General features: G+C 47.5%; 1 protein-coding gene across 3 annotated transcripts in view; it reads left to right on the top strand.

The window, feature by feature from the left end:
- The window catches only part of VAC14 (VAC14 component of PIKFYVE complex), a 198,139-nt gene that overhangs the window by 98,223 nt on the left and 84,842 nt on the right, over positions 1-15,074 (top strand). For all 3 annotated transcript variants that reach the window (XM_074968347.1, XM_074968345.1, XM_074968346.1), the window contains one exon: positions 11,862-11,994. In XM_074968347.1, coding sequence (XP_074824448.1) covers positions 11,862-11,994 — 133 coding nt within the window. The remainder of the gene's footprint in view (positions 1-11,861; positions 11,995-15,074) is intronic.

Below are 15,074 nucleotides of genomic sequence, written 5' to 3' on the forward strand. Positions count from 1 at the left end.
CGGTAGGGGACCTCAGCACTTGTTAGTACCTTTTGACACCTGAGACTTTCCAAGCGGCTAGGGACCTTATGGCCCTTCCAGCACCACCTATGCTGCGTCCAGCAGTAGATACAGCTAAGGCTCCCCAGTCCAAGGGCAAGCTAGCCATCAGTCCGCCTCAAAGGGCAGTGGACAGTCATCGGTCTCTGGAGCAGAGGAGTTGGTCCCCAGCCAAACGTCCCAGGTCTCCAATACTGCGTTCGCGGTCCCCGCTGATGCAGCGCGGGTCACCCGCATCAGGGCACCGGTCTCCACGCTCCCAGTACCCGCCCTCCTCCTGTCAACCAACACCCCGGTGAAGGTCTCCATCCCCCAGGTGGCCTTTGGTGCATCAGTCACCACTGATGCAAAACCACTCTTCACCAGTCTCTGCTGCCCCAGCACCAGTCACCACCTGTTAGGCACCGGTCCCCCATTCCTAGAGTCAGTAGCCAAACACAAGCTTCCACGCCCCACCCTCCTTAGGCTCCGGAGACCAGCATGGCACCTGCAGCGAACGCTTGGCAACAGGGGTCTGCCACTGATGCCAGTGCCGTATTCGCACCACTCCTCCCTTGCCGTGAGAAGCAACTGCCAGTACCAGGTTCAGAACATGGCATGGATTCTGACGCAGGGTGCTAGGACAGGTGCTGACGCCAAAGGAGCCCTTCCCAATGAGGAAAAGTGCCCCAAACCCTCCCCCCATGGTGACATCATCGTCCTCGTAGTGGGGCCCTGGCACTCTAGCCGTCTGGGTGACTTCAGGGCGCACCAAGCCCTGTGCAGGAGGGTGGCTTCCAACCTGGGTTGGAGGTTGGAGCTGGTGGAACCATTGTGCGCTCTTTTTGACATTTTAATGGAGGCAGCCTTGGCGGGTCGCGCTGCCAGCCCATGAAGGGGTGTTAAGGATTGCTAAGGCATTTTGGCAAACCCCTTCATCTCTTCCACCCACGTCCAAGTGGGCTGAAAAGAAATACTATGTCCCTGCCAAAGGGTTTGAATACCTGTGCACCCATCTGCTCCCTGGGTCGCTAGTGGTATCAGTGGCTAACAAGAGGGATAGGCAGGGGCAGGCTAGTGCCACGCCGTAACACAAGGATCCTAAGAGGCTGGACCTTTCTGGAAGAAAAATGTATTCAACGGCCAGTCTCCGGTTCCGGGTGTCAAACTATCAGGCCTCGTGGGGGAGATACAACTTTAACTTATGGGATTTCCTCAGTAAGTTCAAGGACTCCCTGCCTCAAGACCTCTGCCAGGAGTTTGCAGCCATTCAGAAGGAGGGCAAGATGGTCGCGAGGGGCTGACTCAGCAGCCCGAGTCGTTGACTCGGCCATGGTGATGAGGCAAAGTTCCTGGCTGCAATCCTTGGGTCTATCCCAGGAAATGCAGTCCTCCATCCAGGACCTTCTGTTTGAAGGGAATGCTCTCTTCTGATTGCGAGGCTGCCTGGCCTGAAGGATTCTTGAGCCCCTTTGCACTCGCTTGGCCTCTGCCACCCAGGTCCTGGGGGCCTCCTTGGCAATGTGCCTTTTAAGAGAGAGAAAGACAGGGTTTAAATGCAGTCGCCCCTTTTCCTCCCATTCGCCTGCCCAGTCCAGTCCAGCTAGACATTCAGGGGGCTCGAGACATGGGTTTTGGTGATGTGCACGAGGACGGCGCCCCAGTCAGACTCCAGGATCCACCCTCCATGGTCAGCATGGTCTCAAATAATCTCAGACCTTTGGGTACTCAGCATAGTATCCCTGGGCTACACCCTGCAGTTCTCGACCGCTCCTCCCTCCCACCCCCCTTCCCTGTCCCTCTTCAGGGACCCTTCTCACGAACAACTCCTGGTTCAGGAGGTGGAGACCCTCCTATGGCTGGGGGCAGTAGAGGAGTTCCCTTGATATTTGAAGGGGAAAGCGTTCTACTCCCAATATTTCATAATCCCGAAAGCAAAAGGAGGGCTAAGACCCATTCTGAACCTATGCCGCCTCAACGAATATTTCAAGAAGTTGAAGTTTCGCATCCTCTCCCTGGCCTCCATCATCAATGGATCCTGGAGACTGGTATGCTGCCCTTTGCTTGAAGGACCCATATTTCCATTTTCCAAGGGCACAGACGGTTCCTCCGTTTCGTGGTTGGCCAGCGCCATTTCCAAGTCCCTGCACTATCCTGCGGCCTCTTGTCTGCCCCGAATGTGTTCACAAAGTGTATGACACTAGTGGCCGCTTACCTGAGGTGTCGAGTGTTCAGGTTTATCCATATCTCAACGACTGGCTCCTCAAGGGAATGTCTCAGGCCCAGGTGCATAAGATCCTCGATCTGGTGCACTCCACCTGTCACGATCTGGGTCTGTCGATAAATGAGCAGAAATCATCTCTGACCCCTGTGCAGTGTATAAAGTTCATAGGAGCGATACTCAATGCTACACAGCCAGAGCCCATTTCCAGACTATGTCCGACCTAATTTCTCACGTGAGGGCCCACCCATTCACTACTGCCCATATGTGCCTGAAGTTGTTGGGCCACATGGTAGCTTGTACTTACGTGGTGGGGCACACACAGCTTTAGCTCAGACCCCTGCAAGCATGGCTGGCATTGGTCTATGTCCCCAATAGACACGATCTGAACTGGGTAGTCATGGTACGGATCACATCTGGTCACCCTTGAAGTGATGGTCGGCCCCCAGCTCATTGTCAGAGGGAGTTCCCTGCCCGGTCCCGGCCCCGTCAGTGACCCTGGTCTCTGATGCTTCAGACGTGGGTTGGGGAGCTCACCTGTGAGTCGTTGGTCACAAGATGACCCTGAGCTCTCCCCACAAACATCGGAGAGCTCAGGGTGGTGTGCTTGGCATTCCAGGCATTCCTGCCTCACCTGAGGGGCAAGGTGGTCCAAATCCTGACGAATAATACCACTGCAATATTTATTATCAAGCAAGGCGGAGCCCACTCATCAGTCCTTTGCCGAGAAACTCTCTGGTTGTGGGACTTTTGTGTGCTGCATGCCATCCATCTCATGGCCTCGCACCTTCTAGGGGCGAGGAACGTGTTAGCAGATCGCCTCAGCAGGACCTTCTCATCTCGCCACGAATGCTCACTCCATCCAGAAGTGGTCAGTGTGATCTTCAGAGATGTGGGACATATTTGTGTCCAGGCAAAATAGGAAGTGTCACATCTTCTGCTCTTTGTGGGATTGACAGAGGCTCCCTGTCCGACGCCGCCTTGCTCCCATGGTTGGGGGATCCGCTATACGCTTTTCTGCCAGTGCTTCTAATCCAGAGTCCTCATGAAGATCAAGCAGAGAAAGGCGAAGGTAATCCTGATAGCTCCAACTTGGCCTCACCAGCACTGTTTCAGCACACTGCTGGACCTCTAGGTGGCTGCTCTGCTGCTGCTCTGGTCGGACCTGCTGTCCCAGAACCACAGCCAACTACTGCACCCGAATCTAGAAGTTCTGCACCTGATGGCTTGGTTACTGCACGGTTGAATGTGGAAAAGCAGGCATGCTTGGCCAGCCTTCAGCAGATCCTGATGGGCAGCAGAAAGCCCTCCACTAGAGCGACCAACCTGGCCAAGTGAAAACTGTTCACACATTGGGCTTGGACCAAAATCTTTGGCCCAAACAGGCCTCACTCCAGTCAATCCTGGAGTATCTTTTGCATCTCAAGCTCCAGGGCCTGCCTCTTTTGTTGGTTAAGGTCCCCTTGGCTGCTATTTCAGCCTTCCAGTACAGGGCAGGTCAGTCTTTGCTCATGACATGACGGTCCGGTTTCTAAAAGGTCTGGAGAGGCTGTACCCTCAAGTCCGTGACCCTGTCCCACCTTGGGACCTGAACCTCGTGCTATCAAGGTTCCTGGGTCTTCCCTTTTGAGTGATTGGCTTCTGTTCCCTTCTGCTGCTCTCATCGAAGGTCTCCTTTCTGGTGGCGATATCATCAGCCTGTAGTGTCTCTGAAATTAGAGTACTCACCTCAGAATCTCTATACCCAGTGTTCTATAAGGACAAAGTTCAACTGCGGCCACATCCAGCCTTTCTGCCCAAGGTCGTTTCGCAGTTTCATACTAACCAGGACGTGTATTTACCTGTCGTCTTTCTGAAACCTTATAAATCAAATGAGGAGTGTAGACTGCACTCTCTCAATGTCAGGAGATCACTAGCCTTTTATATTGAAAGGACTAAGCTGTTTCATATGTCGATGCAGCTCTTCGTCACAGTGGCAGACAGAATGAAGGGCCTTTCTGCTCTGCTCAGAGAATTTCATCGTGGATAACCGCCTGCATCAAGTTTTGCTATGAACAGGCAATCGTAACCAATCCTTCAACCAGAGCACAAGCCTCGTCTGCAGGCTTTTTGGCCCAGGTGACGATTCAAGATATCTGTAGGTCCTCTACCTGGTCATCCATCCATACATTCATGTCCCATTACATGATCACCCAGCTGGCCTGGGACAATGCTGGCTTCGGTAGAGCAGTGTTGCAAGCTGCACAACCCTGAACTCTGAGCCCACCTCCAGGGATACTGCTTGTGAGTTGCCTAAAATGGAATCGACATGAGCAAGCACTCGAAGAAGAAAAACAGTTACCTACCTTTCGTAACTTGTTCTTTGAGATGTGGTGTTTATGTCTATTCCATGACCCGCCCTCCTTTCCTGCTGACAAATTGCTGGCAAAAAGAACTGAGAGGGCCCAGGGCCAGCAGTGCCTGATATACTGGCACAGGATCACGGGGTTCAAGAGGGTGCCAGAGCCAGCCCTACGGATACCACTAAGGCAAAAAATTCCGACAGTGGTGCACACACCTAGAATGGAATGGACATGAGCAACACGTCTCAAAGAACAATAGTTACGAAAGGTGGGTAACCATTTTTTCTCCCAAATAACTGACCATTGCAAATACCATGTGTCTTTTGTCAGTGCCTTTTCTTTTATTTGCATGCATAGATCAGCGGGGGGAAGAAGCGCTTTAAAGCTGGTGTGGCCTTTGTGGCCGTTGTTGCAGTGAGTTTTGCAGCTTTACAGTTCAAATGAGCTGTTTGACATTATGTACCGAGAATCTGGAAAGTGAGCTTAGAGCCTCATCTGGGCTGGGTATCTCTAGATACTTTCTGGAGAGCCAAGAATGGGCACTCTGCCTGCAATTCTAATTCTGTGTTCTTCAGGTCCTTTCAAGGGGAGGCTGTGCTTTCCGCACCTCTTCATTCTGTTGCTTATACAATGGAGGAACTGTGTTCCCCATCACTCCTACTTTCCTTCTAACCATCAGCACTTATCTGAACAGTGGTTATAAGGATCACATCTGGTCATGAACTCTTCAGAGCTGCAACTTCCTTTTCCAGCTTACACTACTCCATCCTGTGTTGCGTGTGCAGATGCTTCAGCTCTCTGGTGAAAGGTCTGGCATTTTTCTTGGATCCCATTCAGGAACTGTTGAAAGAAGACTTAAGATTGTACTGTGTCCCAGGGAGACTTCTCTGCCAAGCTTTGGGAGAGAGGAGGTGAAGAGTACAGGGTCTGCACCCAGGTTAAATGCCTACACTGTTCATTTTGGTCCACAAGAACATTGGATGTTCCCGTTTGCTCTAATTAATGCCACTGAAGCCAAGCTCTGGGATTGGTGTTTGCAGCACGTATGAGCGGAGATGGTTCTTCGCACAGCTACCCACACTCCAACCAAAGAGCAGCGAAGCACTCGTGTTCTTTGTTTTCAGCATCATGCTTAGTAAGTTAGCAGCCGATCTGGCAAGCTACAAATCTGCAAAGTCTAAGCTTAATTGAAGTTTACACTTTTTTTAATTAATCCACAGTTTTCTTAACGCCTCTTCCCACCTGTGTCTTACACATCTTCATATAAATACTGGAGTGCTGATCCTAAGATTTTATTGCTCTAGAATGTGCAAGCACCTTGCAGTGACAGAAGGTGAGTGGGAAGGCCATGGAGTTAGAATAGCATTGAAATCATAATATGAATGAGATCTTGGGCGGTGGGTGGGTAGTTCTGAGTGGAGATATGGCTTTGCCTTCTCTAACCTTGTTAGCTCACATCTTCTTTCCATTTAGCTTATAGATCCATGAAGCTCTCCATATACAAAATATGTGAACTCTGTCATGGTGGGGTGTCATGCAAAACAGATGCCCAGAGGGTTTGGGAACCATTCAAGAGAAGTGTCGTCATCTTCCTCCAAACATACCTCTGTGAAAACACTATCCAATCTGCTTTAATTGCAGCGCTTCTAAACTGATGCGTAATTCCAGGCTGGAAAGTGTTTGATCTTCGATCTGCAGGATGAAGGAACATACCTGAAAGTAAATGAAATCTCATGGCAAGTAGGTTGTTTTCAGTTCTGTGGGATGTCTTCTCTGGCTGTGGAGCTTTGGCCATCTTGTAGTCCACTTAGATTGTAAGGCCCTTGGGGCAGGGACTGTCCTCTTGTTTGTTTTGTGCAGCGCCTAGCACAGTGGGGCCTGATCCGTGACTAGGGTGCTCTGGAAATACAAATAATAAACATATATAGGCTGCTCCATGTTTGGGGTTTGATGTAGAGCACAGCAAGGTGACCTGGGGAGGGGACTAAAAATTACGGAGGCAGGGCAGCTAATGAAATAAGTAGCTGGCAAGAAGAGCTCCAATAGTTAACTTTATGGTAGTATTTGAAGACATCCCAGAGAGGCGTGTGGCTGATTGCTGGCTGGGAATGCTTAAGATGCAATGAAGCTCCACCGCAAAGGAGGTGGAAGAGCCAGCTGAACGTGTAAGTCTCTGAAATCTAATTGTGAAAATGACCTTCGTGTACAGAGCTTAAACAATGCCTGTCAAAAGCCCTGCAATGCCTCCATGACTATAACGTTCAGCTACCTTGGACAGGCTTCGACAAGGAAAGAGAAACCTAACCGTTGGGAACTTTCCAAACGAAGCCCTCCAGAGAGGGCTACCAAGAATTAAAGGGAGCATGGGGGGAAGGCATTGATCCAACAGTGCTCTACCCCAGTAAGCTTAGGATATACTCTGATGGGAATGTGCTGTTGTTCAGTACCCATCTATTCCACCAGTGTGTAAAGCGAGAGTGCTCTTCCCTTTCTGTTTTAGGCACAGTACTCCTAGACACAAGTGGACTCTTGCTATTTATTGAAATATGGACCTTTTTCATTGAAAAGCTCCACGAGATGAATAATGAGGTCTTCTCAGCTGTTTGATCATGTACAGCCGTAATACTACATTTTTCAAAGTTTGCCTTTATTCCCAACCTGGCATCTTCATCTTTCTCCCTCTGCAAGAAAGAAGGTGAAGCTGGGACAGCTCTTTTTGTTCAGAATTTTGGTTGATATATTCTAGATCTATTGAAATTTTTTTGCATAGATTTATGTTGCTGAGAAAAATCCAGTGCAGTTTTGGATAAACACATAATTAAACACTGAAAGACCTTGATAGCTGGCAAGGTACCAAGGTACCTCTGCTTCCCCACCCCCAAAATGGGAGATGACTTCCCCTTTTTCTCCATGTTGTCATGGACTTCCTGCAGCAACAGATTGCTCTTTAAAGTGATATGTTTAGCCTAACTGCACATAGGTGCTTCTTCCCTTCTCCCTCCTGATCAGCATTTCAGATGCTCTTCCCCTGGAGGCACTGGTAGACCCGACGTTACTTGGATTCCAAGGGGAAAAACTGGACCAATATTTGGATCGCAGTGGCTCTGCAGAACACAGATAGAGGGCAAATGCTTGATGGGATGTTTGCATGCATAAGGCTGAGCTGATTGTCGGTATGCCATGAGAGAACCATTCCTCCTTGACCTCAAATTTTGCTGAGACATGGAGAGTGAGTTTCTCAGTCACTAGGAAAGCTATGAAACCAAGTCCTGAAATCCCACAACAGAACCCTCTCAACAAAATAAAATATTACAATGCTTCTGTGCTCACAGCTGTGAGACCTGGACACCATACAAATGGCATATGAAACTGCTAGAGCCCTTCCATATGCCGTCTCTGCGCCATTATGGGGAGCCTCTGGCAAGACAAAGTTACCAACCTGGAGGTTCTCCAAAATTCAAATGCCACAAGCATCAAGACCATGCTGATAAAGCCCAACTACGGTGGGTTGGACACATCATTTGGATGCCTGAACATGGACTCCCCAGAAAAATTTTCTGTGAAGAATTGGACATCGGAGTCAAGGCCGCCCCAGAAAGCACTACAAGGACAGCATGAAGAACAGCACACTTGTTGGTGCATAAAATGGGATAATCTCAAGAAGGCTGCGTTAAATAGATCAGCCTGGTGACACACAACACTCATATATAGGTGGGCCTTGCACTGAGAGTCAAAGATCAGATCGTAGTTTGTTCCTTTCTTGTGGAAGGGAGTCCTATAGCTAGACCAATTCCCAGCACGGGCTCGTTGTGTCCTTGACACTGTCAGTTCCGGAGTGCGGGAGGAACGCAGCAGACGTGGTCATGAGGAGAGAGAGCGGCCTCCTTTAAGAAGGGTCTGACTTTTAGGTCCAAATTTCTGCCTGCGCAATTGAAGAGATGAGCGCCTGATGCGGATGGACTGTGGTTGGGGAAAGTCCTGCCTCGAGGGGTGGAGCTGGCGATGGCGTTCAGCTGGGGTTTCTCCTAGGGTTATGCTGCTGGTTTGTTTTTGTTGTATTGTGTAGATTGTGAGCAGTACATTATTCCAACAGATAAATTAAAAATCAGCTGATGTGGTGCATCAGCTCTGGATGACATCATATCCCCCTCAGTGTCCACCAAGGGCATCCACTTTCAAGCTTCCGGATCCCCAGCTGTCAACCCCTCTGGTGCTGAAACGTGTCTGTCTCCGTCCTAACTGGGGCTTTTCCAGACTGCACAGCTCCCTGCGCCTCTGTGGTTTTCCAGCAGGTGAACCTGTCTCAGCAGGCCTGCTTTGCCTTCTCTTTGGAGGCTATAAACAGCATAATTTCCCATAGGTATAAGGTACCACACAGATTTCTTAAGCAAGCACATTTATTTTTAAGGTGAAAGCGTTAGACAAAAGATATTACAACAATAAAAGAATTTACATACATGTTAATTAGCTTACCAGAAATCACCCCAAGTCCAGCAAGGGCTCTGGCAGGTGATCAGTCCTTCAAACCCCACCAAGGCGTCTTCTGGGGCCACAAGTTCATGACCGCTCTTAATTCAGAACAAGCGCCCCGATGAATAGGTCAAGTCCTTCCATCCCCTCCCAGGAAAGATTGGGGCCCCTTTGGACAGAAGGTCTGGTCTGTTTGATGGATCTTAAAGCTGGCCCTGAATCAGTTAAAACTCATGCTAATTATCCAAAAGTCCTTTCTTTGCTGGTCTCTGAGAATCCACTCTTAACCAGTATATGTAGTCTCTCCAGAGGTGTTGCATCCTGAGTGAATTTGCCCAGCCACCTCAACCCCACTGTCCTTAGCTCCTGGAGGATTGCAGTCCCCCTGCCCCATGAAATTACATACAATCCCTGGCCCATAATGATATGCAAGCATCATTCAATAAGGCTTGTCTAGGATAGTGCAGGGAATTGCCATGCCTGTCATAGCTTTGGCGACTTCTGCTAGGACTCTAATTTGAATCCGGTAATGAACAGCTACTCTGCGGTCTGCAGAGCACTAGGGTGACACGCTGTGTTTAAAGATGGGCTGCTGCATATGGTGTCATCTGCAGTGTTTCTATTTTGAATCTCCTGTGAACAATGAGGAACAACTGTGCTGGCTATATGGAGGGTATGGATATATTTCAGCTCTGGTTACTGTATTCACTTGAGCACGTGCACCTTTGTATTGGAATATTTTGTTTTGGCAGTCTAGTATTTTTTATTTATTTATTTTTAAAATCTGGGTCATCTTGCCTGCAGCTGAGAGGGAATACACTACTGTGGTTAACACTCGCTTTCTGGGAGCTGGCCATTAAAGGTTATTCAAGAGCATAGACTGGGATCTCAAAGGCCCCTAAGGGAATGGGTGAAATTCAATGGGAATAGATGCCTGATTCCCCTAGTTTCCTCTGCACATCCCAGCCATGTTGGTGTCTCATTTCATTTCCCCCTGGGATTTGTACGTGTTTAGCTCTTGCCGGCTGGGAGACTGAGCATTACCCAACTTGTGCCAAAATCTGGATCACTGGCATGGAGACCATGCTGACCCTACAAGAAATCATTCTGTAGATTTGCAGTCTTACTTTTCACTATGCTTTTAATTGTGTACCCAGCTCAATACAAATGGATTAAAAAAATCATATTCTAAGTTATCATTTGATCTGTTGAGAAGTACCAAAGACTTTGCTTCTCTCTGGCTGGGCTCTTTGGTAGTGCCCTAGCTGTATCATTATGGCCGTCGCACTCGCATGCATGCACTCACTCACTCACACTCGCGCGCGGGGACACACACACACACACACACACACACACACACACACAGAGCAATCCTCTTGCTGGAGTATTAGGGGTGTTCTGTTTTTTAAGCAGCTCCTTCATTAACTTATTTTAAAATGTCCATTTAAACCATTGGCTTTGATGGCGTGTTCCAGTAACTGAATAAATTAAGTAAATACCATAGTTCCATCACTTGAAAGCAATCGTTATTGGACAACTTCTCTGAACTTCAAAGGTTGAAGTTTCTGGGGTGAAATTGTCTGGGTATCCTGAACTAGGAAGTGCATTTTTCATGCCTCTCCAGCTAACTGGCCTGCCAACACCCTTACACAGTTCAATTAACATGCAAATAGTATCTTATCAAGTTATCACTTGTCTCTCAGTGAATTGGCTATGTGAATTAAGGCTTCTAGTTCTCTTAAGTGAGTAAAATAACTCTCAGATCCATAGGGTTGTAAAGTGATAGTGCCCATGGTAATAACTATAATACTAATAAATTATACTAGTAACACCTAAAGCCCCAAATAGAGATCGGGGCCCAATGTGTAAAGTGCTGTACAAACACACAGTAAAAGACACTACTTGCCCTGGAGAGCCTGCCGTCTCAAAGGGTGGGAGAGGAAAACAGAGATTAAATGACTTGCCTAAAGTGTCTCAGCAGGTTAGAGAGAGAGCATGACGTGAGGTGCCCTATCCACTAGGCCGCACTGCCTCTGTGCTCACCACTGACCTCTGTTTTTGATCACCAAGTGAAAGTATCTTTCTGATGCACGTTTCCCCACACACCTGCCTTGTCTCCCAACAAATTCCCTGTAAAGAGGGAAAGGAAAAGTCCTTAATAAAGGCACTTGTAAGTCAGTGTTCAATTTGGGCTGTCCAGTTAGTAGTTCTTAGGATTACACTTTGTGATCACCAAATGCTGCAACTTGAGCTGTGTTTGCTACTGCCAGACACCAGGCTGTTCAGTCGCGGCGTGAAACTTCCTGAAGGAGAACAGAAAGAAATGAAATCAGCAGCACAAGGAATACCTTCATTAATTCAGTTCCTGCACTAAGCTCTGGCTCAGCTACTTGAATGAACTATCTATTCAAAGTGGCAGTCGTGTGGGTGGGTGGCAGAGGGGTGTGTGTAGAATCACAGTAAAAATAGAGCTTAGACTACATGGAGCGCTGGTCTGTGAATAGTTTTTGCATTGATTTAACTATCTCTATTTAGAAACTGACACGAATAAATCTGTGTAACCTCCCATGTGAATGTGGTTATCTTGGTATAAAGGTGCCAGATATATTTATGGAAATAAGCTACATAGATATAAGTACCTCAAAGGAAAGACCATTGGATCATGCCTTAAATCCTCTACCTGACTCTCATTGCCTTCCCCCACCCTGACAGGTTCATGCCATAAGAGTAAATGCATGTCATGTGGAGAGAATTCCAAGACAGCTGCGCTTGTGACTGTGTTCTGTAACTTGCTCTCCTTCCCCGTCCAGGTATGAAAGGCATGGAGTGCTCCCCCTCAACCCCCACCATGAACTCCTACTTCTACAAATTCATGATTAACCTACTCAAGAGATTCAGCAGTGAGCGGAAGCTGCTGGAGACCAGAGGAGCATTCATCATCAGGTCAGAACACCATCTTTCTCCATCTCTTTCTCATACCACAACTTATGATAAGAACATCTTCCTTCTAGGTGGTATGTGGCATTTTAGCCTAACGCTTGCCTGGTTCTTTGTGGCCAAAGACCTCTCTGCAAGCCATCTTTGTTTGCCAGTCATTGCAGTTGATATTTTTAGAGCAAATGAATTAATTTTTCACATGTTAAGACACCATATTTTTCACTTCTATCCCCTGAGGTTAAATATTTCCTAATTAAACACTGTTTTCAGATCCTATCTTGCTGAGACGCTAACAAAACAGTGGGAGTGTGAAACAGGCTATTCTGTGGGTGTGTGGACCCTCTTTCTTTAGCTGGTGCGGGGTACAGTGTGGTGTAGTACTTGTGTGCATTGACAATCTGTTCAGAGCATTGTCATTGTGAGATGTATACACTCAACAGTTGGCACTGCCTGGTAAAACTGGTCACTTTAAGAGAGCGCTTTTAAATGGGAAGGCGAACGGAACTGTGGAATCAGTGTCGTGGTCTCTTGTGTGGTTTGATTTCTGTTTCCAGGGACCTGTAATTAGGTGGTGGATACTGGGAAAACGTGCGTTGCGACAGACAGCTGGCAGTGTGTAATCCTTAACACACCAGATCTGGGGCAAGGGCAGCAAATTCTGCTGTGCTTTCTCAGAAATCAACTTGAAGGTCACAGGCGAGGCAGAGGGGGTATTGAGTGGGAGCAGAGCCCAATTGTGTCTCTTTCCTTCCTTGCCTATATCAGAAGGCATCATTGAAGTATGCTCGAACTCAGAACCAAATGAGCATGGAGATTTGAATTCCATGGAACTCCCTCTTCCAGGGCAAGAGGAGGTCAGAGGCAGGATGGATGGATGGAATAATTGCGAAAGGTACACGGTTAAGTATTAACCGTATCGCTTACAAGGAGTGTAGTGATCAGAGGTTGCAATACTGGTTAGCATGCTGCTCATGCACGCCTAACCCTTATGTTTGCAAAGAAAACCTTCAAGGTGTGTCTAACGGCAGTGATGTCTGCCTGAGTCTGCAGACGACCTGAAACAACAGAGGAGAGAGTTGCCCCATTCATTTCAAGGGGAAGTTAGGGTTTGAAGCTGCCATTAGATCTCGGTGTTAAATATTCGTGCTAAAACAATTAGCAGTGAAACATCTGTGTACACTAAGATTGTGTATGGGGCATGAGTGCCACCGCTCTTTCCCCAGCAGGGGGAAGGTCTGCAAGGTATTTTTTTCACCTCTCCCAGGATATCCCACACTCCACGCTTATATTACACCTCAGTTCCACTAGATGTCGGATCTCAAGAATCACGGGAGAAACCAATTTCCCAAAGCCTAGATTGGCATGTGCTAATGGCCTTCTCCTGTCGAAGTTTATGCTATGTGGGATTTTTATAACAGCAAGTGCTTTCTCTCTTCCCTGCCTTCTGCAAAAGGGAACACATGGCCATGGTCTGCATGCACTGTGCTTGAGAGGGAGTGGTAGAATGGTCCTTTTTCTGATTAGAGGGCCAAGGCCCACACTGCACATTAGAGAACTATACCTGGGTCTCATTCTGGTTTGGAGACTGTACAATTTCCTGTCAGACATTCCTCTGAACTATAGTCAGCTGGACTCTTTTACATGGGGAAAATGGCATGGGGACCAAAGGTTCCTGCATCTGGGCTTGCTGTGCCATTTCCCAACGCGTAGCAGAAATGAAATTGGGCCAGGTCATGGCAGCTTAATATGCCAGTGCTTTTCTTGGTGACTTGTGCTCCAGAATCCAACCTTCCAATTAACAGAGAAATTAAGGCTCCAGCCGTTATGGCTGCAAAGAGACTCTTGTAACCGATACAATGACGACTTCCTGAGTCTGCACACAGCATGATGCAATAGCTTGGAGAGGTATGAACTGCCCCATTGATCTCCGGAGGTGTTAATTCTTGAGCTTAATATATGCAGTTTCAATGCCAGTTTTAACTTTCACTGATTTAAAGCAAGTGAGAAAGGAGGAGGAGAGAGAGTTTGCTGTATTGTCAGTATTTGAATTTGATCTGTTGTCACCAAGACCCATTGATCATGGGAGCCACTGGCACTATCTTCAGTGCAATCTTTTCAGATTGTCTTCAGTGTATTTGTTCTTACTGTTTTCTTAAGTAGAGCCAGTTGCTTGACTATAATTGTGGTTTGATATTAAAAATGTTCAAGAAACCAAATAACCAAGCCTTTGCCCAGTGGTTTTCAATCTTTTTTTCATTTGCAGACCCCTACAAAATTTCAAATGGAGGTGAGGACCCTTTGGAAATCTTCAGTGTAGTCTGCGGACCTGCAGGGGTCCGTGGACCACAGGTCGAAAATCACTGCCTTAGCCAATTTTATTGTCCAACGACAAATCTTTACAATACATAAAGCAACAAGTTAATACTTTTCCAATCCTTGTAGGAAGCTGTTCTCTTGTCGTGTTCAGTTCGTCCTGCACAGAAGGTGTGCTCCGAATTAAGCGTTCAAACTAGCAATATCTGTAGTGGAGAGCTCTCTCTTTGTCACCTAAGACTGAAATCCACCAATCAGCTCTTTATCTTGTTTTCCTTTATCCACCTACTCCTTCCTTTTCTCTTTGTTTTGGATTCCACGTTCCAAGTACTAGTTGTGCTGTCGAGGCACATCCCAGCCTGTCCTGGGACATAGAATTAATGGATCTTGTCTTGACTGGTTTTATATTTACTAGTGCCAAAGCTGAGTTCAGTTTTGCAAAGTGTTGTGGGATGCTTAGCATGGGTGAATAGAATTGTGGGAAAAGCATAATACAATTCTGTTAGCATAACGTCCCAGCACTTGCATGGAATGTATACCAAGATTAATATCGGATGCACAATGCATGGTAAGCTGGTGTGTGCCATACATATTAATGTGCTGTGCACTACATATGTGTTGGCTAATACCACAGTCCAGTTCTGCACTCTCCTTGAGTGAGTCTGCCTGCTACTGCATAACGTGCTGATGTCCTGCAGATGCCAGGCTGATTCTGGGGTGAAGGCAGGGTGGTAAGTTGGTACCAGAGCACGTGATGTGCAGGTGTTGGACAA

Source organism: Natator depressus, chromosome 12 (genome assembly GCF_965152275.1).
Source record: "Natator depressus isolate rNatDep1 chromosome 12, rNatDep2.hap1, whole genome shotgun sequence".
NCBI lineage: Eukaryota > Metazoa > Chordata > Testudines > Cheloniidae > Natator > Natator depressus.